This window comes from Drosophila teissieri, chromosome 2L (genome assembly GCF_016746235.2).
Source record: "Drosophila teissieri strain GT53w chromosome 2L, Prin_Dtei_1.1, whole genome shotgun sequence".
In the NCBI taxonomy this organism is placed as follows: Eukaryota; Metazoa; Arthropoda; class Insecta; order Diptera; family Drosophilidae; genus Drosophila; species Drosophila teissieri.
This window is the reverse complement of record NC_053029.1, coordinates 8,757,184-8,781,929: the sequence shown is the minus strand read 5'-3', so window position 1 is coordinate 8,781,929 and position 24,746 is coordinate 8,757,184. Positions and strand designations below refer to the sequence as shown.

At 45.8% G+C, this 24,746-nt stretch overlaps 9 protein-coding genes across 14 annotated transcripts; 4 read left to right on the top strand and 5 right to left on the bottom strand.

Annotated features, from left to right (window-relative positions):
- Positions 1–1,158: 1,158 nt before the first annotated feature.
- LOC122626558 (UHRF1-binding protein 1) lies at positions 1,159–12,127 on the bottom strand. Of its 5 annotated transcripts, none has more exons than XM_043806854.1 (18): positions 11,683–12,127; positions 9,843–10,044; positions 9,139–9,765; positions 8,336–9,047; positions 7,983–8,012; positions 7,792–7,884; positions 6,659–7,731; positions 6,429–6,588; positions 5,718–5,859; positions 5,100–5,660; positions 4,924–5,038; positions 4,364–4,384; positions 3,332–3,474; positions 3,150–3,273; positions 2,945–3,092; positions 2,703–2,877; positions 2,525–2,642; positions 1,159–2,226 (listed from the first exon to the last, which is right to left on the bottom strand). In XM_043806854.1, exons 1-18 carry the CDS (start codon positions 11,724–11,726, stop codon positions 2,176–2,178), a joined length of 4,539 nt encoding a protein of 1,512 aa, XP_043662789.1. In that variant the 5' UTR covers positions 11,727–12,127; the 3' UTR covers positions 1,159–2,175. The 5 variants fall into 5 exon arrangements, with proteins under 5 accessions (XP_043662789.1, XP_043662793.1, XP_043662794.1 ...); XM_043806858.1 differs by having other exon boundaries at positions 6,507–6,588; XM_043806859.1 differs by lacking the exon at positions 7,983–8,012 and having other exon boundaries at positions 6,507–6,588.
- Positions 12,128–12,289: 162 nt separating this feature from the next.
- Positions 12,290–14,265, top strand: LOC122620697 (UBX domain-containing protein 7). The gene is made up of 2 exons (XM_043798296.1): positions 12,290–12,375; positions 12,477–14,265. Exon 2 carries the CDS (start codon positions 12,596–12,598, stop codon positions 14,099–14,101), a length of 1,506 nt encoding a protein of 501 aa, XP_043654231.1. The 5' UTR covers positions 12,290–12,375; positions 12,477–12,595; the 3' UTR covers positions 14,102–14,265.
- A 180-nt stretch (positions 14,266–14,445) lies between these two features.
- On the top strand, positions 14,446–15,263 carry LOC122621690 (inosine triphosphate pyrophosphatase). The gene is made up of 3 exons (XM_043799645.1): positions 14,446–14,665; positions 14,727–15,036; positions 15,105–15,263. The coding sequence occupies exons 1-3, from the start codon at positions 14,542–14,544 to the stop codon at positions 15,244–15,246; spliced, it is 576 nt and encodes a 191-aa protein (XP_043655580.1). The 5' UTR covers positions 14,446–14,541; the 3' UTR covers positions 15,247–15,263.
- On the bottom strand, positions 15,235–16,504 carry LOC122621680 (mannose-P-dolichol utilization defect 1 protein homolog). Its single transcript, XM_043799632.1, has 2 exons — positions 16,101–16,504; positions 15,235–16,039 (listed from the first exon to the last, which is right to left on the bottom strand). The coding sequence occupies exons 1-2, from the start codon at positions 16,186–16,188 to the stop codon at positions 15,369–15,371; spliced, it is 759 nt and encodes a 252-aa protein (XP_043655567.1). The 5' UTR covers positions 16,189–16,504; the 3' UTR covers positions 15,235–15,368.
- A 283-nt stretch (positions 16,505–16,787) lies between these two features.
- LOC122614746 (GDP-mannose 4,6 dehydratase) lies at positions 16,788–18,508 on the top strand. Its single transcript, XM_043789398.1, has 3 exons — positions 16,788–17,045; positions 17,149–17,584; positions 17,641–18,508. Exons 1-3 carry the CDS (start codon positions 16,899–16,901, stop codon positions 18,219–18,221), a joined length of 1,164 nt encoding a protein of 387 aa, XP_043645333.1. The 5' UTR covers positions 16,788–16,898; the 3' UTR covers positions 18,222–18,508.
- Positions 18,503–19,795, bottom strand: LOC122614756 (39S ribosomal protein L28, mitochondrial). Its single transcript, XM_043789408.1, has 3 exons — positions 19,645–19,795; positions 18,705–19,525; positions 18,503–18,652 (listed from the first exon to the last, which is right to left on the bottom strand). Exons 1-3 carry the CDS (start codon positions 19,663–19,665, stop codon positions 18,589–18,591), a joined length of 906 nt encoding a protein of 301 aa, XP_043645343.1. The 5' UTR covers positions 19,666–19,795; the 3' UTR covers positions 18,503–18,588.
- Positions 19,796–19,996: 201 nt separating this feature from the next.
- On the bottom strand, positions 19,997–21,983 carry LOC122620575 (KIF-binding protein). The gene has a single exon (XM_043798105.1). It carries the CDS (start codon positions 21,869–21,871, stop codon positions 20,087–20,089), a length of 1,785 nt encoding a protein of 594 aa, XP_043654040.1. The 5' UTR covers positions 21,872–21,983; the 3' UTR covers positions 19,997–20,086.
- A 239-nt stretch (positions 21,984–22,222) lies between these two features.
- LOC122613414 (protein TonB) lies at positions 22,223–23,611 on the top strand. Of its 2 annotated transcripts, none has more exons than XM_043787583.1 (2): positions 22,223–22,615; positions 22,950–23,611. In XM_043787583.1, the coding sequence occupies exons 1-2, from the start codon at positions 22,406–22,408 to the stop codon at positions 23,517–23,519; spliced, it is 780 nt and encodes a 259-aa protein (XP_043643518.1). In that variant the 5' UTR covers positions 22,223–22,405; the 3' UTR covers positions 23,520–23,611. The 2 variants fall into 2 exon arrangements, with proteins under 2 accessions (XP_043643518.1, XP_043643511.1); XM_043787576.1 differs by having other exon boundaries at positions 22,223–22,648.
- LOC122613397 (DNA-directed RNA polymerases I and III subunit RPAC1) lies at positions 23,517–24,743 on the bottom strand. The gene is made up of 2 exons (XM_043787555.1): positions 24,511–24,743; positions 23,517–24,446 (listed from the first exon to the last, which is right to left on the bottom strand). The coding sequence occupies exons 1-2, from the start codon at positions 24,648–24,650 to the stop codon at positions 23,585–23,587; spliced, it is 1,002 nt and encodes a 333-aa protein (XP_043643490.1). The 5' UTR covers positions 24,651–24,743; the 3' UTR covers positions 23,517–23,584.
- Positions 24,744–24,746: the final 3 nt, after the last annotated feature.

Sequence of the window (24,746 nt, the reverse complement as noted above, 5' to 3'; positions counted from 1 at the left end):
GCAGTAATGCAATTAAATTTCTTATGAGTTCCACGCAATTTCCGATTGAATCAATTATCTTCATTTCGATTTATTCAACGTTCTTAGTTTTCATGTGACCCTTTTTAAATTAATTCTTTGCTTTAGTTTTAGTTTTACTATTTTGTTGATTTTTTGTATAAAACAACAAGAAGAACTAAGATTACTCTTAAAACAAACAAATAAGAAAAAATCAAATAAAAAATGAAGTAAAAATCCACACCTAATGATTTTTGTGTTTTCTAGCATTTTTAATAAAGAACGAAAAAAAAAATATACTTATAAGTAAGCTGATCCGTAAGTCATTAAACACGCGCCTAATGCTAAAGGAGAATGCAGACATTAATCATAAATCATAACGAAGAAACAATTTTGAAAGCAGCTTTACCGCTTCATTTACATACATGGCCTTGTTTCACATTGTACAATTAATTTGTAAGCATTTTACATGAAATTAAATCAAATATTTAATGCAAATTTATTTGAGGCGAAGGCATTTGCAAGTGTCATCACAATTGTAGCTTAAATGTTCATTATTATTATTACTGTAACTCTTTGTTGCTGATTGTTGAAGAACTTTGCGTTTGAATTGCGTATTTCGATGGAATCCCCGTATATCCGACAACTGCATCTTAGGCGTTCTTCTAAATCAGACTATATACCAATAGATATTTTTGCAAATTAATACACTTGAATATATATGTATACAAACCGTAAGTGAGATAAACAAAGACATCGCCTGACGAATGATCGAAATTTTTAAGTGCAACTTTTCGAGGGTTTATCTATAATTTAATGCAACATTACGTATGTAATCGCAAGAAAACAGGTGAAGAATTTCACAAAAGTGCAGTGAGTTTGCTATGAACAGATATCGAGGCAGTAACAAAAAGATGCGCTCTAAGGAGTATTTAATTCTATGAATGAGACACAACAGCAACGGCAGTTGGCTATGATCGTAAAGTTTCAAATAAAAATAAACTCTTATAAAAGTAAAACCCTTGGTGTTTTTCTAGCAATGGGACACGCACTCTTATTAGAAGTACATACTGTTTATTTATTCGTATTGAACAACCCCAAAAACTAAATAAAACACGACTCAAACATTTATATTTGAATATATTTGTAATATTTAATATGACTTCAATTTTTTATGTTTCAATTCGCCTAGCTACAGATGAAAACTTTCGTATAATGTATAACAATCAATAATCGTTTTTAGTTTAATGTTCAACTTTATAGTACAAATACAAACACTTGCTCATGTACAGTTTTAAATATGAAAATTTGTAATTTAAAATTTGTATACGCGATGCGTTGATTTATTCAACATGGTACATTTGATTTAAGTTTGTTTAGTAGTAGGCGGTAAGTATAGGATGTATAACTTTTTGATTATTGTATTTCATTGTGTATTTTGTTTTTATTAGTAGGTGGAGCAAAACGATGATCGAGTCGAATGGAATGCAATTTGAACGTGAATACAAATTTCAATAACCCTCAGATGAGTCAATCCCATCCGAGAGAATACTATAAAGTTCGATATAATAAATTTTGCCAAATATTTGGTTAGCACACGATTACGACAGCAATGCATACAACTACTAGAATTCAGTTTTGATATGATCATGAATCACAACAATATGTCCTATCCAATCTTAGTGGAATAAGTGTTAATATACAATATGTAGAGTAGGCGCAATATCAATGACACGGCTGGCTGTACATAGTTCGAGCTTTCTCTTTGATTATCTCTTGTAAAATAATTAACAATGCTGGTTATCTAAAAATCTGCGTTTAAAAAGGCTACGCAATAGATCAACATAAAATATTTCCAAAATTTAGAAAAATAAAACATTCTTTGGAACAATAGCAAAAGCTTGTGGCAGCTTAAAACCGATAAAAACAATTAATAGTTATAGATTTGTTATACGTATAGGTTCTTGTATAAGCAAGAATGACGAACGGCAACGTGAAAAATGTCCGCTTTCGGAACGGCTCAGTCTTCTGCTAAACTCAAAATCAAATGGCTATGATGTTGAGAACGTCATGGTTTTAGGGTAACGATCATCTGACTATACGGCATACACTGGCTGGAGCTTAGGGCTAGGCGTTGTTGTTTTCGCCGCAGCATTGTATGCAGTCCATGCAGTTGTGCTACCTGTTTCCATCACTCTTTCGGCTCATATTCGATGAGGTCAGTTGAACCTATAAGAAAACAGAGCATTTCATTAGATCGTTGCTAGGAATCCTATATGGAAACTAAAGCAAGGCATGTGAAAAGTTCAAAAGGCGTGCAGGCAGGGCTCTAGCGTGCTGGGCATTAACTGACCTTTGATCCTTGCATTATTATTTGTAGTGTTCTTAAGCTTAACGTGTTTTAACTTTACGCACAACAACAACAGCAAGAGGTGGTAAGGTGTTCATTACAGTCAACAAAGTTAAAGACAGTGAAACTGGTGAGAAAGTCTTTTTAGGAGAAGAGAACTCCGAGCCTTTTAATTACCTGCAAGGAACGGATGGTGTCCAGCAAGGCCTTTTTCTCCTCCAGCAATATGCTTATATCATCCTGGGCGGCCTTTAAATAAGATCGCAGCACATCCGCCTCCTGTTTGGTCTTGTGCCTGTCGAGAATTCAAACAACTATAAGTAAATGGGTAAGATAAATATAATTAAACATTCACCTATAGTTATCCGTGTTCACTTTGGAGTCCACAAGTTGCCGGCGCAGCTGATCGTTGTCCAGCTTCATCTGCTGCATTACCAGCTGCATGGATAACAACTCTCGATCGCGTTCTCGAGGCGCTCCAAATAAGGCACTGCCCAACGCCTGATGCTGTGCGTCACTCATGTTGGTATCTACGGTATAAACACCATAATTATAATTGGCCATAATTTATTGGTTTCGGAAATAGACGTATCCCACCTATAGGCTGAATGTTGAGCAATCCGCTCTGGTCACGCTCCAAACGCATGCGACCAATGCACAGATTAATGGGGATGGGACCCGGTGAGGTAATATTTACGGGAGGGCGGTCCTCAAGCAAATTGATCCGCACATTTTCCAGATTTACCTATGACATTAACAAGTATAAAGGAACTGAAAGCAATGCGTATGGGGGACAACTTACAGTCACTGGCATGGGCGGGGAAATGACCTCATCCTCGGCCAGATCACCCAGTCCAATTACGGTGCTCATCGACAGATCCATGTTGATATCTTTCACACGAATATCGGCATGGTGAGTGATCCAGCTAAAAATCAATGAGAAGTTTAGATCATAAACGTTAAAATAAGCCATAAAGAACGTACCTCTGGATGCGTTTGCGATCGATGATGCCCTCAATTTCCTTTGGCATATTCAAGGTTTCCTCCAAGCGCATCCTTATGCACGGTGGAGCCTCTGGATTATATGGCGCCAGATTCCAGGCTTTGCAGCGTGCGCCGAACTTCGTCTAAGTGGAGGGGTTAGAAAGCATATCTCGTGTGTCAGATTTAAGCCGCATAAATATGTGCTCGTGATCAGCTAATTTGGAATGGAAACCGCTAAGGAACAACATGCTAAGCTACAGGCAACACCATGCAATGTGGGTTTGAGTTAAGTGGGCTGAATGGTGTTGATGTGGGTGTTATGGGAGAGATGGAAAATTGGCTCTTTTGTTAAAGCAGTGGGTGTTTTTAGTTAGTTTGTTAGTTTTACCAGTACAGTTGTTAGTCATATATGACGCCAATGTTTTAGGTCAGTGGGTGCTCCATTATTTGTTCTACTGTACTTCTTTTGGCCGTATTTGCCTATGCAGTATGTGTACGTTTTCAACAAAAAAAAAGTATATTTTTGAAGAAACCAATTCGTTGCAAATCATAAGTCATCAACAAAGCAATACCAGTGAAATTAAAAAATCAAATGGAATACAGGTGGCGATCTAGGTATGCACTTATTGTGTGGGAAGGTCTAGAAAGTAGTTGGAGATAGCTGTTCTCAAACCGGCGTCATGCTCAAAAATAACATTCGAATGAGTAAACCATATCCAAACAAGTTCCGCAAGAGCATCTCGATTGCTATACGGGCAGAATGTTTGATCAAAGTACTTTCAGAGGTATTCACAGTGGCTACCAGCTATGAAGGACCCCACGAAAAGCTCTTAACTACTCAACTAGAGGCCAGTAACGCAAAATGCGTTTGCGAGCAAGTCAAAAGTTCACTACGTTAAAAGGAATAATGTCGCAACCAAAACCATTAAATTATGTTAATAAATAAAAATTTGTGTAGTATATACAAAGCGCCAAAATAAAATCCTTAACAATTAACTAATTTAAAAATTCCAAATTTTGTTCATTCTATACCTTGTTTGCTTGATGCGCGATCTATTTATTGTTGGAGTGTTGTTGGTTGTTGTAATTGTTGAAAGTTGTGTCATGTAAGGATTGTCATAAATTAATTTACAAGTGTTCGTTTCATGTTGATTATAAAGAGTTGAGCACAACAATTGATTTTGAGTTTGTTTTTGGTTTTGATTAGCACACATTGAGATTGATTTTGAGTAAATTTAACATTTTTTTTAAGAGAAAGAGAGAAAATATAATGAGAAAATGATTTTATGATAAGTTATCTTACAGAAAGAATTCTTTTGCTTTAAGTAAACATTTCGGGGACTCCCCAACAGATTAAAAAGTATGAAAACTTCAAAAGTGATTTTACTAGAAAATGTTCAGATAAAAGATACCGAAACATGCAAAAAGTTAAGCGCAAACATTTAATTGAGCAAAATCTTTAGAGAAACTAAAGAATCTTGATTGAATTGAAGTCCTTTTTTCGTATTTACAAATCAAACACAAAACAAATGAAAGACAAGAAACTAAAAAGACTACAGCAAAAGAAAACGAAAACTTTCGGTAATGTCTACCTGCAACTCATCCCAGGGAATGGCTCCACATTCGTCACAGGAAACGGCGGCCACCTGCAAGCGAACAGAAGATTTGGGGCCCTCCTGCTGACGAATAAGCTCCACTGTGGTCAACCTAAATGTGGATAAGCGAAGTATTAACTGATTTGTAAAGCACTCCATTACACTGAAGCAACCTGAAGGTGGCCATGGACACCAGGTCGCGTCGCCGCCAGGTGCTGCCTTCCGATGGTTCGGATGGGGAAGACATGTTTGTTTTGTAGCTACTCGGCTGCTCCTCATACACTTCACTGGCCACCTCCACCGGCGAGGCCTTCATGTTGTTGTCGTTGGTGAAGGGATTAAGCCGGAACATAACATCCATGCAATCCATGGTCTTGTCATCGCCCAGAACATGGGCATAGTTATCAGAATCGGAGCTAATGTCGCTCTGTATGGAGAAGGTATCACTGGCATCGTCGTTGGGCGTGCCCGACTTGATGGCCGAGTCAATGGAAGTCATGAAGCTGGAAAAGCCCTTTTTCATGGACAGCAGTCCGGAGTTGATCTCCTTGGTGAGACTGGGTACGGCGTCAGTTCCCCCCGATCGAGCAGTGGCACTCTTGCCACTCTTCGAGGCGGACGAGACTGATTGTGTTTGGGACTGGGATTGCGTGGATATACCCGTATCCGGACGAGATCCTTGGCTGGCCGTGGACGACGCCATCGTGGGCGTACTCTGTATTTGAACATTATAGCTGCAATGGAAAGATACGTTAGCTTCATGAACTGAATTCCAATCGGATTCATCTCACCCATGCGTGTTAGGATTGGATATGTGTATGCCATTGTCGAAAGGCGGTTCATTGGTCACCGGAGATGGTGTTTCTACGCTGCCGAAAGTATTGCTCTTTAGCTGGTCCAATGGCGGTGGTGTGGGCCAAGTGATGTTGCCGCCTAGTTGGGATTTATTAGAGTTATTTGGAAATTTTGATCACGCGTCAAGGTTTACGATCACTTTACAAGATTAGATATGCACTAAAGTTGCTGCTTCGGTTAGTAATTTAGTACAAAAAGACATGCGAGATATTTATATGGAGTGTTTATCCGAAGCCATGTGGACGGAAGTCATATAAGAAATACCATTGCAGTACTCAAATGATTCCACTTCCAAAAGGCTTCAGTGGAACATCACCCAACTGAAGTGTCTATGGTCCTAGGTGCCCAGCCTAAACGCATAACAATTTGTAAGCGACAATTACAGCGGCAAGTGTAAACTGGCTCCTAGACGGATTATTGTTAAACTGGTGAGCTGAGTGATGGGGGTTAGTATCTGGGTTGGGACTAAGAACAACACGATATCGGTGGCAACTACGTGTGAGTTAGACATTAACTAGGGTCGTGAGGTTGTGTTAGATCGAAGAGCTCACTGGATGGAGATCGTTCGGGGGTTTGTTTGTGAGTCACTTAACCATAAAACTAAAGAGAGTTGAAGAAGAGACAACAAAAGATATATAAATTCTTACTATTCATGTGTAAATCATCACCCAAACTAGCTGAATCGGGTACGACACTTTCAGCATCACCACCACTTGATTCCTTACCAGGTGTTGGCGATGGCATCACGAGCGTCACCTCGATCTGCGGCACAACGCACCCAAAAATTATCGACTTTTGTTCGTTTTGCTGGCGATCATACAAAATAATATTGATTAGGAATGGAGTTCTGGATTATGGTATAGCAAACAACCCAAACCTTTTGCAATATGCGTTCGGCGTCCAGGTTCAAGAAGGTAGACATCTCGTTCAATTCCTCGGCGAGGCGCAGCAGGAAGAGCAGCTGGTAGTGATCGATCTGCAGGCTGACCAGGTTAGAGATATGTGCAATGGCGTGCACATCTGCCGTGCGATCTGGTGCAGGAGCCGGAGGCGAGGCTCCCGAGGCGACGCCAGCTAGACGCACATCCTCGTCGCTCAGGAAGGGATTGCACGGCTGGAGAGGCGGCAGCGTGGGCAAAGGGGCCAGACCCATGATCTCCATGCTGCCCGCCGTCCCGCTCTTTCCCACATCCAGTTGTGCCTGGGCGGAGCCGGAGTGCAGCCACAGTGTGATAGGGACCGCGTCCACGAACGGAATGGATTTGTTGGGGCCCAGCGATCGGGCGCCCAGGAAATCCACCCAAACCGGGTCCAGCTTAATGCACCACACATCCCGCGGCTCCAGCCACATGACATAACGTGATAGGTACTGCGTGGAGGCGGATCGGGGCAATTGCTGACCCGTCGGCGAAACGGGTGACATCATGCTCACATCCGAGGCAGCCACATGCGACAGTATACGATCCGTTACGATGCACATATCACCCTCCTTGGAGGGAAAACCGGAGCCAAACACCAGCGATCCCTCCTGCAGGGAGTGCAGTGCTTGGGCCAGATCCGCCCTTGAGCTGCCCATTTCCCGAATGTTGGTCAATGCGAATCGGGACACCTGAATCTGCATGGTCTTCGGCCGATCCTTTTGACTGGGCGCATCCAACGCCGCCTCCATCACGACACGCGGCATAATCGCTTCCACCTTGACATCCATGTACATCAGATTTGGCTCCTGCTCAACATTGACGCCGGCCATCTGTGTGCCATTGGAGCCATGGGAGGCAATCGAGCCGCGTGGCAGCTGCTGTTGCGGATGCAGAGTACTCTGGGAACCAACGCTGGTGCGCAGCAAGCTCTCGTGCAGATTGAGGCCGAAGGAGTTGAGCCACAGTATTGAGCTGAGATCGAAATGTACCTGAATTGGATTCACATGCACAAAGACCTTGGATGGTGGCACTGCGGTCAAAAAACGTAAAGATCAGATCAGAATTAGATTAGCAGAAAAGCAACACTTACATGGGAAGACAAAGTCTCCGGGGTAGTAGAAGTAAGTATATTCCGCATGAATGATCGGCATCTCGGCGGGAAAAGAGTAACGATCCTTGTCACCTGCAAATGGATTAGATTGTAAGTCATTTATCCTATCTGTATATATATTATAATAGCAACATGACATCAGAAAAATTAGAAGCTTTTGTGATATTCACCTGAGGATTTGGTCTTCCTTTTATGTTGCGCTACAAGGGCAACGACAACAAGAATACAACAACAAAAGCGTTTTACATGATTCATGGATGGAATGGATAAGTCAGTAGAAAGCAGCGAGAGGAAAAGAGGCCAAAATGTTACATTAGTTGAGGATGCTGAAGACCCACTTTTACCAACTGAGTTATAAGATGAGGTATTCTATTCATACTTTAAAGAGAATATTCTTCTACAAGCTCAGGTAATAAAATGTAAGCCTATTGATTAGTTTTAGTGTTTGTGGGCTGTTATGTTGGCGTGGCTTGTAAGTTAGTAATGTCTATTCCAATGATAAATGATAAAGATAAATCCATACCCGAAACAAATTCCTTGGGCATGGACTTCTTTCCCGATGTAGTGACGCGGTACAAGGTAAAGTCCTCGATGCGCAAGATCACACAAGAACTCATCAGCTTGGCCAGGTTCTCCAAAGTGCTCCGTTGCTGCGCTGCCTGGGACAACTGGCTGTTCATGGAGGCGGTTCCGGATCCAGCGGACCCACCCGATCCCCCAGCCAATCCTGCTGCGGTCGGTGTGCTGCTGCCATTGGAAAAGCTGCCGGCTCCATGCTGCGAGCCCAGCATGCTGGCACTGAGCATAATCGGTGAGGCAGGAGTGCTCCGTTCCAGCGGAGCATGAGTGGCCGGTCGATTCGGCTGGCTCAAGTTAAGTACGGCCTCACGGAAGGCATTAAGCGATTCTTTTAGCCACAGAGCCGGTGCCACGGAAGCCTCCTTGTACTTCGCCCAATGAGAGCGATCCGATTTGGCCAGGTGATAGGGATAGTAGTCCACCTGAAATGCGGTCACCGAGACCTGCAAGGCGCCGCCCTTGTCCAAGTCCGGATAACTGGAACGCCCATCACCCTCATCGTCACACAAATGCAAATCGATGCGCTGGCTATAGAAATGATACGATGTCTCCCGCACATCGAAGGCGTTGAACAAGCGTTGCGCATTCGTCGTATGGGCGGATTCGGAAAGACGATTCTGCTGCTGCTCCACCTGGGCCTTGTACTCGGGCAGTGTCTGAAAACCATTCAAATAGAACATTTGTATAGAAATGAATAATCCAAGGTTATCCTAGAAACGTAACAGGGAATAACCCTTATTTAATCACCTGCATTTTGCGAGCCGCCTTCGTCTTCTGAGTGGCATGCGTGGCTGCTTTTATTAATCCGGACAGGGAGTCCACAAAATGCAGAGCCGCTTTTAGCTGCGAGTCCGTGAGCACCCACAACAGGTCGTCCAGGATGAGGACCAGGCGGGAAGCGAGCAGTGAACAGTCGGACAGACGTTTACGGATCGTGATGCGGCACCTGGCATGATTGGTGAGCAGGCGCAGTGGAGTCAGTGACTTGTCCTGCGTCGAGCTGGCCTCGATGCGCACCGTCTGCCACGAGAGCTCCTTGAAGATCAGTATTATGCCCTTCTGCGCGTCCTTGAGTCGCGTCAGCCGCAGATCGGCATTCGCCCACTTGGGTGTCTTGGACTCCACGCGAATGCGGGACATTTGAACGGAGGCGGTGAAGGCGGCACTAACGAAATTCACATTCACCGTGTTGACCACAATCGTGATGCCGTCGACCACCTTGTGGATGAAGCTGTATTTACCCTGTGGCACTTGTGGCAGCGCAGCAGCGGCGGCAGCGGTGGGAGATCCTGCTCCACCGGGTCCAGATCCTCCGCCTGCATCGCGAGTCGTTGGATTGCAGGTCTCGATAGTGATGCGCACTTCATCCAAAGTCTGTGATAGCAAGCAGTTATTTAATATAATCTCTTTTAAGGAACGAAGAGTTGTCTCCTAGTTCCCGAATTACTCACCAGCGTTATGGGTACGCTCTTGAGCTTGGTCCAGCTAATCCGGAAGGAGACATGGTTGCACCAGGCGGAGGTGAGGCGCAGCCAGCTAGGAAGCTCCAGCAGCTCGGTGAGCACCCGCTCATCCAACTCCAGATTCGAGAGCTCGCCCTCGCCGCGGAAGGTGCTCAGATTGATTTTGTCCGAGGATAGGTTCTTCGTATAGCTATAATTAAAGCAGGGAACGAAGATGAGTCGCCTGCTTGTCTGGGCAATTATATGTGCCTCGTCGCACATGTCACATTGCATTTGCCGTGAGGGGATGGAAAGAAATGGGAGGTCTCGAGCTGCGAAGGGTTCGGAACGGGGTGTGAACTGGGAGTGAACTGTCGACGCCAGATGCTTGCCACCCAATTGACCCACTTTCCGCTAATGGCCGGGGCATAATTGAAATAGAAATGAAGACATTGATTGGGTCTAAGTGGCGAAAAGTCCACGGGAGCGGAACTCCACAACTTGTTACTTAAGCACTTTTTGCCGAGCCTTAAGTAGCCTCCATCCTTGGTAATTAGAAATGCCAAGAGAAATGCAAGGAAAAATGTGATAACAGCCACGATGGGGGTTATAAAAAGATTTTTCCAAACTTTTCCCCACCCAGCGCATGGGCAACAAGTTTGCTTTGCATTTACACTTTGGGCCGTGTTGTGTTATAAACTTGGCTTGTTTGCAGCCTAATTGCCTGGAAGAGACCAAGCCTGGTGGCGCAACTGGCGAATGGGGCACAAAAGATATCAACAAAGGGGCCAAGACAATGGAAATGTGTGTACGGGTAAATATGCCTTTGTTTTGGCAGGTGGGCAGGACTTGACATATTAAGGTTCATTCGTGGAGGGTAGAAATATAAAAATAAATGATAACTGTGGGCCCTTCGATGTTACCGCCACACTTGAGGGCCAATAAAGTGGGCTAATAAACCAAGCGTAACATTATCGTAAGCATAAGTAAGCATACGTATATGTATACAATATTATTAGTTATGCAAAGAACATTAAAATATTTAAACCCTGCGATTTACACGTATTTCTATTATTTTTAATTCATGAAATATTAAATCATAATGGAATACTGAAAATATAAAAAACTTCATTCAAGAATTATCTTTGTTTACATTACTAATACCACTTTTATTTTTTATCAAATTGCTTTTTTTTCAGTGCATGCGTAAAACCCTTGATAACCAATTTGGGAAACCCCCTTGCCGAGCATTCAGTATAATTATAAGTAAGCAAATAAACATTTGATGTGGCTGCTTTTGCGAGGCGGCGCCTTTTGGCCATAAAATCTTCATTTTCACTTGGTTGGGGTTATCGGGTAACCGTCGAGTAAACCATATTGCGGCGAGGAAAAGATGGAAAATTGAATTTCGCATGCAAATGCTGGAGCAAGAGGCTCGGGGAAATGGGAATCCAATATCGCAGAGACGCCAAAAAAAAACAAAGAAAAAAACTAAAGCTCCGTGGGTGGAAATTGGCAATCCACTTGTTACTTTAAAGGGGGATGGAGTGGGTGGATGGGCGGTGGAGCGAATTAGCATAGGACCAGACGAACGGTAAACGATAAAGAGCGCATAAAAACGGGCCAGTGTACAGGTGGAATAACGTTACTGTGGGGTGGGTGGGAAGCTGCGAAAAATACAGGCAGACAGACAAACACACACACACACAGGCACACAATCCAATTGGAATGCGAAAAAGTGGGAAAAATCAATTCCGTGTCCAAGTTCTCCACTTTGCAAGCTGTTTCCAGCCAAGTGCAGTTTTTAATTGAGTTTCGTAATTGCATTTGCTGGCTCAGATTAACTTACATAGACAAATGCTTGAGTAGTTGGTTCTTTATCAGCGAGACCATCTTGCGACGTCAGCAGCGGGCAACAATAAACAAAACGGAAAACAAACAAACAACGGAGCAACCGGGTTGAATAGTTCAACTTTTATTCCGCACAAGAAATCATTGGTATTTCTGATTGCAAGCAAATGGCACTGGGATCTTTAATTCACTTTCAATTTTTCTCACTGTTGCACTTGATTTGAATCTGATTGGAAACTGGCTGCTGGCTGGCAAACTGGCATCGATTTTTCTTAGGCAAAGCTCACATATTCACGGTCATTGCGTGGGTGGGATGTCTACCGAAGGCGGATTAGTCATATTTTGGAAACCCTTCGATTCCGAATCTTATCTCGATTTTCGCGAAAGAGACGCAAAAGTCTTTCCTGCTTTCTGCTGCTGACTTGACCAGTGCTGCACAACGACTGGCGCAAGCAGTGTTGCACAGCCAACTCCAATTGGAGTAGTGCAGCTTGCAGTTATAAGGTGACGCAAGTGATGTCTCAAATTAAAGTTTAGTAGCGATACAATTTTTGGTTGGTCACTTATTATTTGAATATTTTTTGATATTATCTTCAATTCTAATTTATATAAGTAGGCTTTAAGTGTAACTTTTCCAAATTTATTGTTTTTCGAGTGTTGTTTGAATCTCGCTGGTTCACTGAATTGAATTGCAAGTTGAATAATATGTATTATATATCTGCTTTAAACCTGCCCGCATAAACATTGCTCACGACGTTTCCCAACACAGGCTGCTAACAATTTTTCCCACAGCTGTGTGGACGCATTTATCTGTCCCTGGAAAATCGCACTGTGTTCACTCGTTTGCTCGCATTTTCCGGACCTCGCCATTTAACAAGCAAGAAAAATCAGTCATCCCTCAGAGCAGAGCAATGTCCAGTAGCGAGGCGCCGGATGCGCTGGTGGAGCAGGTCCGCGAGGTGACCGCTTGCTCCATGGACGAGGCCAAATATTACTTGTCTGCCTGTGCCAACGATGTATCCGCCGCAGTGGCTCTGTTTTTCGAGCAGGCAGCCTCCACATCCACGGCGGCGGGCTCCAGCGCTGGTGCTGCAGCTGAATCGCTTCCCATTTTGGACGACGAGGATGAGGTAAGGGCGCCAATTGCCCCGGTCCGTGAGCAATTGATCCTGCCCGAGGACGACAACTTTTTTGCGTCGGGCAGCAGTAGCCGGCTGTCGCGAGTCACGCAGCGCGTCAAGGTTTATCCCTTGCGGGACTTTGCCCGCGAGGGTGCACTCATGGAGGAGCAACTGCAGGCCACTGGCGTGTATGCTGATCCCAATGCTCATCGAATGCGTCGCGGACGGGCCGCCCAGATGGTGGTGGCCGGCCAGGCCATGGCAATTAACAGGCGGTCCACAACGGGCACAGCCACCAGCACATCCCGCCTCGGAGACCTGTTCCGCCCGCCTACGGACATACTCTACTCCGGATCGCTGACGGCTGCCAGGGATTTTGCCACCAAGCGACAGCGCTGGCTGCTGGTTAACGTGCAGGACGACAACTTTCAGTCGCAGACGCTGAACCGCGATGTCTGGTCAGACAAGGAGCTTAAGAAACTGATACGGCGCCAGTTCACCTTCTGGCAGGTGGACAACGACACCTCGGAGGGACGCCGCTTCGTGGCCTTCTACCACTGCGCCACTCTGCCTTACCTGTGCGTCATCGATCCCCGTACAGGCGAGGAAGTGTGGCGCAGCACAGAGCCGAAGCTGGAGAATATCCTTCCCGATTTAAGGCAGTTTTTGAAAGAGCACCGTGACTTTATTGAGGAGGATGCCCCAAGCACCTCAAAGCGTTCGGCCACGTACATCGATGATGATGAGGATGCCGATCCTGAGGCCTCATGCTCATCGACAGCCAGTTCAAAGGGAACACCCAAGAAACGGGCCAAGATTCTGGAGTTATCCGAGGAGGAGCAGTTAGAGTTGGCTATCAAGAATTCCATAAACGAAAACGGTGGCGGAAGCGGTGACGGAGGCGGAGGCAAGCACAAACAGGATAGTCCCGATGGAGCCAGCGATAACGAAAGCCTGGAGGAGTTCGATGACGAGGAACTCAAGGGCGTGGCCGCCGCCTCCTACGAGAATCACTTGGGCGAGGCCAAGACTGAATTGACTGCCCTGAAGCTGCGCCTGCTCAACGCCGCCGGAACAGATGAGATGGTTCAGCTGCGCTGGCCGTCGGACACGAAACTGCAGACTTTGAGGTTGTACATTAGCCAAACGCACAAGCACATCCCTCAGGACGGTTACAAGCTCATTTGCGCCTTCCCGCGAAAATTCCTGGAGGCGGAGCACAACGATAGCTCCCTGAAGGAACTCGGCCTGCATCCGTCGGCCAATCTGCATCTCACAAACGCGGACGATCAGTAAAAGTTTTCATGTGCATGTTTTATTTATTTGCAAATTTCGTCATCCCAAGAAAACCAATTGTCGTCCCAAGAAAACTTTTAAATTTCCATTTGAATACCAATTTTGTCCTAAACTAAGTTATGTTGAATAAATCAACTAGAAATGCTATTGTCAAGGCTTTTAGACACCAGATGTGTTTTCTTCTCCGTGTTGAGGGAGCGTTAAAAATAATTATAGAAACTTTCAATTTCTAACTTTTTTTACCTACATATTTAAGCTACCAAAACTATTTTAAATGCAAGCATTTTTTAAATTTTTGAGTGATAACCACCCTGTTCTTTATTTCGCGCCCAGCCTAAACAGAAAACAGCTGATTTGGCCGCATGCTTTACTGTCGTACATCGCGTTGAATGCTGCTGCTAATTGTTTGAATTGAGGACGACAATTGAATCTGGGTAATCATGTCGAAACCAATTACCTTTGTCACCGGCAACGCCAAGAAGCTGGAGGAGTTGGTTGCCATTCTAGGTCCCAGTTTCCCGCGCACCATTGTGTCCCAGAAGATAGATCTACCGGAATTGCAAGGTGAATAACAGCCATCATCTTAATAAAGCAGCACTAAGACCATGTTTTGACGATACCCCAGGGGACATCGACGAGATTGCCATCAAGAAGTGCAAGGAGGCGGCGCGTCAGGTGAATGGACCCGTGCTGGTGGAGGACACCAGTCTGTGCTTCAATGCTCTGGAGGGCTTGCCGGGTCCGTACATCAAGTGGTTTTTGGAGAAGCTGCAGCCGGAGGGACTACATCGTCTGCTTCATGGTTGGGAGAACAAAAGTGCACAGGCTATTTGCACCTTTGGCTACTGCGACAGCGTGGATGCAGAACCTCTTATCTTTAAGGGCATCACCGAGGGCGTTATCGTCGAACCTCGCGGTCCCCGGGACTTTGGATGGTGAGTAACTTGCGTAACAAGTCTGATAAAATGGTTTTTACTTATTAAATTCAATATATTTATCGCAGGGATCCGGTGTTCCAGCCCAGTGGCTACGATAAGACCTACGCCGAGTTGCCCAAATCCGAGAAGAACACAATTTCCCATCGCTACCGCGCTTTGGCTCTGCTGCGGGAGCACTTCGAAAAGCAGGACAAATTAATAAACTAGCACTCAATTTATTTAAACTTTGCATATTTGTTCTACATTATCGAGAAGTTGTTGCAACTTATGTTTCGAGTTCAAATCTCTTTATATCTGTTCCTACTTTTTGTAACTCCCTCTTGCACAGCTCAATCATCCTTCTTGGTCTTTGACTTCTTGGACTTTGAATCCTTCACCTTGGCGCCAGCGGGTTTGTTCCAGTAGTAGATCAGCTGGGCCAAAATAACCGAATTGGCAAAGGTAGAGGCAATAAAGGTGATAATGATCATAAAGTCACCCGTCTCCTGGATGGAGGTGAAGATACGGGCCACCGATCCTGCAAACATCATGATCACGGTGGCGGCCGACAATTGACCAGTGGATCCAGCCTGGTAGTTGGTGTACGCCTGAGACAGCTTGCCCACCAGCAGGATGGGAATGTTGCAGCTCTGGATGGTGAACAGTGCCGACATGGGTGTAAGTCCCGAGTTGAGAACATACATCAGCACGACATATCCCACTAGGAAGAGTCCGGACTGCGCCTTGCGTCCGTTGAAGAACAAAACCAGGACAGCGATCGTGGCGGTCTGGATGGCCAGGAAGGTACTGTCGCCCCAGGCACTAAACGGATAGCCATGCATAAAGTTGTACGACAGGTGAAAGGAGATGGCCAGCAGGTCCAACAACACGCCCACTATGTTAATGCCCTCGCCAGACTTGCTGTTCAGGATCTTCAGCACCTGCGGTACTTTGACCAACACGGATCCGGCGATAATGGCCAATCCCAGGCCCTTGCTCAGCAAAGCCTTAAAGCATGGAACTGCGGATAAAGTAATTGATAGTTAATATGTTTAGACCCATTTGAATTAGCGGCTACTCACCGTCTAGAAAGTTGTGCTCCAGGAAGTAGTTATCATAGCACTTCTCGCTCATAAGGAACAGAGCACCCTGCCTGATAAGATCCGTCATTTTTGAGCTTCGGACAATTGACTTCTGTATATCACGGAGGTCGTGGTCGTACTTAATTAGTAAGTGGCGCTGGTTTCGCTGTGCACCGGTGTTATCACGCTGGCCGCCGGTCGCTCCAAGAATGAAATTGAAAGCCGCCGTTTACGCACACGTAATGCGGGTTCCGCTGACGAAGATATTGATGCCCGGTGGCGAATCGGCTTGGGAGTGGAGGAGGAATGATAAGATAGGTGGTTGTGCCAACGTTATGTTATTTTCGTCCGGCTTTCGCTATAAGGTATGCGGTAAAAATCGCTACGTGGGTTTTTGCGCTGCTCAACACTGCCGCAAAGTGTGACAGAATCGTGGTAAAAGTGCAGCAGGGTAGTAGTAGAATAAATAAGGAAATGATTAAAACTATTTATGTTTCGCCAAATGATTTGAAAACATTTCTTTGTTTAATGTTTTTTGATCTATTTTGGTCTATTTTAATTTCTTATTTGAAATGTAATTGTATGTATTATTTTTTCATATACACTATAATTTAGTTTGTCCTTAACAGATTGCCCCACTGTTCCATACAAGTGCTTCGATTACGATGTATCGATAGCCAATCGATTATTTATTCACCTCTACCTGTTCTGCATATAAAAATTTGTTTATTATCCGGGTTGCGTCGGTGTTAAAATAAAAACTAGTATCAGTACGTGCTGAATACCCGGCTAGTTGCAATGTCGACCTCCGATGGGGCCCCGGAAACTAAGAAGCCACGTCCTGAATGCAGCAGCAACGGCAGCAAGGATCAAAATGGAACGGCAGCCGGCGCCGAAGGCGACTCCCGTGATAAAGTTGCGCTGATAACAGGCATAACGGGCCAGGTGTGTAATTGATGGATTAGTCACTGCTGTTTCAGGGGCATCTCCTCAATCCAGTGCTTACGTGTTCAAAGTGCTCCATATTAACTTTTCCCATCTCGCTCAGGATGGATCCTACTTGGCAGAGTTCCTGCTGAAGAAGGATTACGAGGTGCATGGCATTATCCGGCGGGCCAGCACCTTCAACACCACCCGCATTGAGCATCTATATGCCGATCCAAAGGCGCACAAAGGTGGCCGGATGAAGCTCCACTATGGCGACATGACAGACAGCAGCAGTCTGGTGAAGATCATCAATATGGTGAAGCCTACGGAGATCTATAATTTGGCGGCACAATCCCATGTCAAGGTCTCATTCGATCTCAGTGAGTACACGGCCGAGGTGGACGCCGTGGGCACGTTGCGCATTCTGGACGCCATCCGCACTTGTGGCATGGAGAAGAACGTAAAGTTCTACCAAGCCTCTACTTCGGAGCTATATGGTAAAGTGGTGGAGACGCCTCAGAACGAACAGACGCCCTTCTATCCCAGGTCGCCATATGGTAAGGCAGCCTCGATAATGAACGTTATATTTAAGACTAAATTCCACCTCATTCAGCCTGCGCCAAGATGTATGGCTTTTGGATCGTCATCAACTACCGGGAGGCCTATAACATGTACGCCTGTAATGGAATCCTCTTCAATCACGAGAGTCCGCGACGTGGCGAGAATTTTGTGACCAGAAAAATCACACGTAGCGTGGCTAAAATTTATCACAAGCAAATGGAGTACTTCGAACTGGGTAATCTGGACTCGAAGCGCGACTGGGGACATGCCAGCGATTACGTGGAGGCCATGTGGATGATGTTGCAACGGGACTCTCCTTCCGACTACGTCATAGCTACGGGTGAAACACACAGTGTGCGCGAGTTCGTGGAAGCCGCGTTCAAGCATATCGATCGAGAGATCACGTGGAAGGGCAAGGGTGTGGACGAGGTGGGAGTGGAAAGCGGCACGGGTATTGTGCGCGTCCGCATAAATCCAAAGTATTTTCGGCCGACTGAGGTGGATCTGCTGCAAGGCGATGCGTCCAAAGCCAATCGGGAGCTCAATTGGACGCCCAAGGTTAGCTTCGTGGAATTGGTTAGCGACATGATGAAAGCTGACATCGAATTAATGAGAAAAAACCCAATTGCTTAGGGCTCACCAGGCTTCCAGCCCGGACTGGGTTCTTATATGGCACAAAGCTCTCTGCCCGCTTGCGGAGCTATACACTAACCATAGTCTAAGCGTAAAAAGTGATCACTGTAGTTGATTTGTCAATGTATTTCTGTATTCTCGTGGGGATTTGCAATCATTCCTTTTTTCTACTTTGCCGCGTACGTTCACGTTCTGTGTGTGATTCTACTTGTTTTTATATACTTTACCAGATGTAACGAATATTTGGAATAAACACGTTTTAGTAACAACGTTTTAATACCTTTAAATTGTAACGAAATGTTTTCGAAATTATGTTTATTCGTTCGAGACTAAACACATAAATCAAAAACAAACGAGGACAGATGGCCTAGGTTTCTTTCTTGCCGAAAGGATTGATCTTAGACAGCCAACTGGAAGAGGGCGAGGATTCCCTGAAATAAATAACTGGTTAGGAAATTCATTACACAGGTATTTGTGACTTACAGCTTGGTTAGCGCTTCGATGTCCGAATCCTTGTGCTCAGCCGAAGATCCCGCTAGCGCATCCGGCTTCTCCAGCTTACCCGCTTCGCTGATCCCCGCCTGCCGCAGTTGCTCGATTAGTTTTCCGCGGAACTCCAACTTATGCGGCACCACCCTTTCCGCATCGCGCAGCTGCTTTTGCAGCTTGCGTATGGCCTCCAAGTAGGTATGGCCGTACCAATCGATTTCCTCGGGCGTATAGGGCTCCAAATAGCGGCGGTATTCCTTGAGCACTTCCTGTTGGCGTTCTGGTTCGTCGGCCAGGGCTGGAACACCTTTCTGCAGGGCCTGGAGCACCTCTCGCTTAAGTTTCAGGGCCAAAGCGGAGCGAAGATCGCAGGCACGATTCTTGAGGAGGTAGTGATCAAAGCCATGGCATTCGTGAATCTGCTCCAGCGTGCGTTCCGTCACCACTACAGACATGTAGGAGTCCAGCACATGGCTGTGGACTACCGAACGCCTAAGATTTGGCACCCAAAAGTGCGGAACGCGACGCTTTGTCTGCTGGCGTTTCTGGAAACCCTTGATCACGGCCTCACCACCCCAGATGCCACGGTGCGATTCCGGCGTGTCAATCAATGGCAGCGGGATGTTCTGCACCGGCTTGATGGCGTGCGTCACTTCATCTCGTTCCCACTCCTGCTCCTTGGGGATGTAATGCACCGCAGCCGGAGTCGTCAGCTTCCACTCGCGCCAGAACTTCCTGTACGCCTCGGGCAGCTGGGCTCCCAGACCCTTGTCAAAGCGACCCGGACGCTTCCATCCGTTCAATAGCTTTACGCCCTGCCGGAGTTTAAAACGATTTGTTATTCCATGGGGTTTACGAAAGTTAACGCAGCTATTGCGTCACAGAAATGCGGCGCGCTACCAGTTTCCTCATTGTTTTTGAGGCAATTACTTACCTGTGGTGTGGCGTGCGCCATTTCTCAAGGAACCAACTAGCAGTATACGGTTATTATTCACTAATAAAACTATAGTGGCAGTCTAAACTTGGCTATTAATCTATATTTTCCCTGATTTTGGCCAGGCCAACAACTTCTCACGGCGCTCTTCCTCTTCCTGTTTGGAATAAAACAGCTGTTCGTCTGTGAATGGCTGGCGGCCAGGGTTGCCGACTTTTGAAAAGAATTTCGAAGCAAGCTAGAAAACTCTCATATCCATTTTAAATTTCAAGTTTTCATTTAATTTTTTTAAAATTGTTATAAAATAATTTAATAAGTTACTGATATATTAAAACTGAAATATCCTTGAAACATAAGCGTTTTATTTGGACTACGTATAAAGCTTTCAGCAAATGCAATTAATTTTTTGGAAATTCTTATGTCAGAACGCGGCTTATCCAGTCTAGCCCAACCTGGCCTTAATTGTGTTTATCTTGAGCGGAAGCAGCTGGAGCATTTCGCGCACAACTCCGATCTCGCCCTGCAGCGTCTCAGCCGCCTCCTTGTGCAGCTGACAACCAGCATCGAATCTCTTGTAGTAGGTGTGGCACTTCGTTAGATGCTCCAACTGCTGGAGTGGATGGGCATTGATCAGTTTGTAGTAGATACGACCGATGTGGAAGTGGGCGTAAAGCATGTGACGCTGCTCCTCCACGTCCATGTTGGGTCGCCACTCCTCGCTCGGCGGTTTGGCCATATAAGATTTAACGTAGCTCTCAAAGTGCTTGATGGCCTTCATACAGCTCTGATTGACCTTCTTGATTTCCTCCGGTGATGGAGTACTAGTAGCCCGAATGATATCGAGACGGACATCCATTACGGCAGCATGGGCTGTTCCGGCTCCGTACCAGCATTCTCGGCAGATCTTCATGTAAAAGATGGGGTCAAGAAGATCCAACAGATCTTCCAGGTACTTGGCGCGACGCTTTTGCATCTTGGCCTGGTTTTCTGGATTCTCCTCAAAGAAGGCAATGTGCTCGTACGCCTCAGCGTAATCTTGCATAATTTTGGAATACTCAGTAGCTTCATCCTCGGCCTTGTAATAGTCCTTGGCTATGTCCAGCCACTCGTTAACGAAATGGAACACCAACTTGGCATCGTCGAAGGTCAGGCAGTACTCACAGCTAATACGATTTTCACACGCAGTGAGGTCAAGACCTGGAAACCGGGACTGTTCCGCCTCGACCAGTCGAAGATTGCGCAAAACTATCTCCAGGTTTTTGGCCTCCTCGTCATCTTCGTCCCTCATCAGCCGAAGCTTAGATGTGTGCATTAAATACAATCCGTATTTGGCCCAACAGCGTGCCACATCGGCGTAGCGATGTTTGAAGGTCTCCGACACATCTTGGCGCTGCTTCTCGCTCATCTCCGGCTCCAGCATGTGCACCTCGTATTCGGCCATGATGAGGGTAGCGGCGGCCAGGTGATGACGGGCCTCCTGGAAGCGTTTTTCTCCAATATAGAACTGGGACAAAGTGGCGGTGTTCAGTGCAAAATCAATGGCATCGTATGTTTTGGACTCCAGCTGGCGATGGAGGGTGCGGTGGCAGCACTTGGCCGACTTTTCCGGCTCTCCCAAATGCCCGTACATCTGCGCCATGTAAAAGGAGACAAGCGTGTACAGGGATTCCAGCTCCTTGGGTCCCGCTTCCAGAGATTCCTGTCCATCCTCCGGGGGATTGAACACATCCTGTATGGCCAGGGGCTTCAGACCACTTTCCTTAAACTGCTCGTAGATTTTTTCTGCCTCCAGTAGAATGTCCAGGCCCTTCTTGTACTCCTCTTTGGAGGCCAGAACAATGCTCAACTCGTTGATTGCCCCAATAAAGGGAACGATGCCTTCAGGGCGCTCCTTGAACGGCGTGACTAGCTCTAGGCAACGATTGAGCAGCTTCTCGCCCTCTGACTGCTCCTCCGTGTAGATGTAGATCCGGCCGAGATCCCGGCAGACGAAGGCCAGCAAGGACTGGTAGCATAGATCGTCCTGACCACCGTCCTCCTCGCTGGCCTGGACAGAGACCAGTTGGTCGTCAAGCTGCTTCTTCAAGCCATTCAGCACATCGCGCGCTTTATAATGGGAGCGAAAGGGATCCGTGGGCGGATCACTGCGACTCTCCTCCTCCACCAGACGGTTGGCCTTCTCGTACAGCTCCTTGTAGTCGCTTAAGATTTCCTTTGGAACGACCATGTTGGCTGAGCACGCACGGCGCAAGCAAAAGTTGTCCTGAAGTCCAGTAAACCTTTTTATTTACTATATTAAGGTTTTTTCTCTCTATTTTGTCATCCCATTGATAGTAGTGTGGCCGTATTTTGACAGTTAAACTACTTACCATAGACCCAAACCATGAATGTATAATTTTTAAATTCTTAAATTAAATTAAATTGAAATTAATTTCAACTATACAACACATATTACAACCATAATACGAGCATTAAGATGTCTACCTAGAATAAATATATTTATATAAACAAAAAACCAGTTCAGTAAGACCATTGCACAGAAACCTATTTGCCGCAGCCCTGGAAATAATTGCTGGTATTATAACGTATTGGATCACAGTCACACCGCATCGACTTTCAGATTTTTTTCGCGTCGCAAATTTTCGGAATATACCAAAATATTTACTACTATCAGTTATTAAAGACTGCTTTTGGCGCTCATCTTTCAAAGATAATAATTTTCCACAAATCCGACGGACTGCTTAATTCGAAAGCGGGCACAATGCTGAAGGTTTTCAAGACAGAGGAGGACAAGAAGGTGAAGCGACTGTACCACCAGCGCTATCGCACCGAGTGGGAGAAATACCCAGCGTTCTCCAGCTGGCTTGCATCTAGTAACGATGGCTACTCGGCCCACTGCAAGATCTGTGACGTCAATGTCCTGGCCAGGTTGGCGTCCATCAAACAGCACCTCGCCACGCGCAAGCACCAGGAAAGTTCCAAATGCCACAACATTGTTGCCCAGGTGGGATTGGGTTTATCCATAAGCAATAGGAATGCCCCATGCACACTATAAATTCAAGTATTGTGCGATCTAAACTATATTTTAAAAATGATTTTTGTGTTTGCATTAGCAAAATACCTTATTTTTAGTTAGTTACTCCGATGCCTACTTCCTTGGCAATGGTTTACTAGTAGCTCCCTCTATCGGTGCATTTAATTACTATGCTCTGCAGTAGCTCTTACTTTACTCTTCATATAATATTTCTTATTTAGCATTTTTTTCGAACAAAAATCTAACAATTCCTTTGCAACTATACCAACAGAACATGATCAAGGGTGAACTGAGCAAGGATGAGCATGACCCGGATTTAGAGGCCTCCATAATTTCACCCAAATCAACAAAGCCCAAGCCCAAACCGAAAGTCTATCCAAAGCAAAAGACAAGAAGCAAAATGCTGACCAAGATTAAGACCGAGCCGAAGGTGGAGAGCATGGAGGAGGAGGAGGACGAAATTGCCTCAAACGACTCAATCCTGGATGATTTACTGAGAACCGATCAGCCTTATCAGGAGCAAGAATATGTAGTTGACAACGAATTCCTCGAAGAACAACAGCATGAAACGGATCTCCAGGACCAAGAGGTGGTCTACGAGGAAGAGATGATACACCTCAAGCCAGACGAACCGGAGATTCATAACGAATTTCAAGTCGACGCGATGTCGGAAGACGCCATTATTAGCGAATTTGACTTGTTCGGCAAGAGTTTGGCTCTGCAGCTAAACAACATGGACTTGGAGGACGCGCTTCTGTGCCAGGAGCGTCTGCAGGTGGTCCTTACAGAATTCCGACTAAAGGTCCTCAAACGCAAGAGGGAACTAAAACGCTGTTCGTAGGCTTACAATTTATATCAAGCTGTCTTATGTACATAGTATAATCTCTTTAACAACTAAATAAATAACTATTCTGCCTCAATTTCATCTATAAACGCCCGGCACTTTCTCTTCAATACCTTGACCGCCTCCAGGAAGATCACATCGGGCTTCAGTGCGCCGACTGACTCCACGGAAAAGATGTAGTGATCTCGGATACGGGCCAAAGTCACAGCGTCGTTTAGCTGGGGATAGCGATACACATTTCGGCTGCAGGTGTCGTAGCGCGCATCCTTCACATATGCGGTTTCGTTCTCGTCAATGCCAATCACTCCTGGTGAAAAACAGCTCTGCAATAGGTACGCATCCTTTCCGGAGACCTCGCGGTTCAGCTTAATCACGGGCAACAGCCGGTAGGTGGCCGTGGCCACCGGTGAGAACTTGGCGTGATCTCGTCCAAGTCCCTTGACCGCCACCAGCCGAAGATCCAACTCGTGACCGGGACGCAGTTGGGAAATCAGTATGTCATCGTGAATGCAGTTTACAGCACTCTCGCTGTAAATTTGTGCCTGCTTTCCTTTTGGCAGCCACTTCAGATGACCCGAATAGACCTTGTGGTTTTTGTAAATGTCATCGAAGTTCGACTGATCTTTGCCAGCATCCCGTCGCCGCGAGCACTTCACCTTCAGCTCGAATTCCAACGTATCCTGCTCGGTGCCCGCCTCAGTGCTCTCCTCGGTGCGGTATGCGAATAGCCGGGGATCAGCCCGCAGCGGAAGTAGACCCATCCGATGGGCCAGAACTTCGTCCTGAATGATCGAGGTGTTGTTGTATATGTACACCTTTTCAATGGCCATGCTGGGCACATCGCTGAGCATCAGGCGTCGGAAGGCATTTGCAATTGCAGGATAAACCCCAATCAGATCGAACTCTAGGCCGTCCTCGTCGTTTCTAGGAATGAACACCAGTTAATTGATTACAGAGATCTTACTTTTTTTAAGAAAACTTAATTTACTTGACGATTTTGATGTGCAGTTTTTCCTTGAATGCCTGAACGGAGAAAACGTCGTCCGCCAGTCCGTAGTCCTGCGGATCCTGCTTGACCCGATACTCCTCCATGTACAGAAGCGGCTCCTTGCGCATTGTGCTTGCCATTTGTCCCGGTGTTTTTATTAAATAATTTAACAAAATTGAACCGCACGTGTTGGAATCAATAAGACCGCGGTGGTAATACAAAAATATACCACACCG

Coding starts and splice junctions, on each gene's coding strand:
- LOC122614746 (XM_043789398.1), top strand. CDS start 16,899: ATGTCGACCTCCGATGGGGCCCCGGAAACTAAGAAGCCACGTCCTGAA. Junction 17,046..17,148: donor TAACAGGCATAACGGGCCAG/GTGTGTAATTGA, acceptor CATCTCGCTCAG/GATGGATCCTACTTGGCAGA. Junction 17,585..17,640: donor CTATCCCAGGTCGCCATATG/GTAAGGCAGCCT, acceptor CACCTCATTCAG/CCTGCGCCAAGATGTATGGC.
- LOC122620575 (XM_043798105.1), bottom strand. CDS start 21,871: ATGGTCGTTCCAAAGGAAATCTTAAGCGACTACAAGGAGCTGTACGAG.
- LOC122626558 (XM_043806854.1), bottom strand. CDS start 11,726: ATGGTCTCGCTGATAAAGAACCAACTACTCAAGCATTTGTCTAT. Junction 2,878..2,944: donor GCTCAACATTCAGCCTATAG/GTGGGATACGTC, acceptor TTTATACCGTAG/ATACCAACATGAGTGACGCA. Junction 2,643..2,702: donor GTGAACACGGATAACTATAG/GTGAATGTTTAA, acceptor AATTCTCGACAG/GCACAAGACCAAACAGGAGG.
- LOC122613397 (XM_043787555.1), bottom strand. CDS start 24,650: ATGGCAAGCACAATGCGCAAGGAGCCGCTTCTGTACATGGAGGAGTAT. Junction 24,447..24,510: donor CTGCACATCAAAATCGTCAA/GTAAATTAAGTT, acceptor GTTCATTCCTAG/AAACGACGAGGACGGCCTAG.
- LOC122613414 (XM_043787576.1), top strand. CDS start 22,406: ATGCTGAAGGTTTTCAAGACAGAGGAGGACAAGAAGGTGAAGCGACTG. Junction 22,649..22,949: donor GCCACAACATTGTTGCCCAG/GTGGGATTGGGT, acceptor CTATACCAACAG/AACATGATCAAGGGTGAACT.
- LOC122621690 (XM_043799645.1), top strand. CDS start 14,542: ATGTCGAAACCAATTACCTTTGTCACCGGCAACGCCAAGAAGCTGGAG. Junction 14,666..14,726: donor AGATCTACCGGAATTGCAAG/GTGAATAACAGC, acceptor ACGATACCCCAG/GGGACATCGACGAGATTGCC. Junction 15,037..15,104: donor GGTCCCCGGGACTTTGGATG/GTGAGTAACTTG, acceptor TATTTATCGCAG/GGATCCGGTGTTCCAGCCCA.
- LOC122614756 (XM_043789408.1), bottom strand. CDS start 19,665: ATGGCGCACGCCACACCACAG. Junction 19,526..19,644: donor TGGCGCACGCCACACCACAG/GTAAGTAATTGC, acceptor AAACTCCGGCAG/GGCGTAAAGCTATTGAACGG. Junction 18,653..18,704: donor ATCGAAGCGCTAACCAAGCT/GTAAGTCACAAA, acceptor TATTTATTTCAG/GGAATCCTCGCCCTCTTCCA.
- LOC122620697 (XM_043798296.1), top strand. CDS start 12,596: ATGTCCAGTAGCGAGGCGCCGGATGCGCTGGTGGAGCAGGTCCGCGAG.
- LOC122621680 (XM_043799632.1), bottom strand. CDS start 16,188: ATGACGGATCTTATCAGGCAGGGTGCTCTGTTCCTTATGAGCGAGAAG. Junction 16,040..16,100: donor GGAGCACAACTTTCTAGACG/GTGAGTAGCCGC, acceptor CTTTATCCGCAG/TTCCATGCTTTAAGGCTTTG.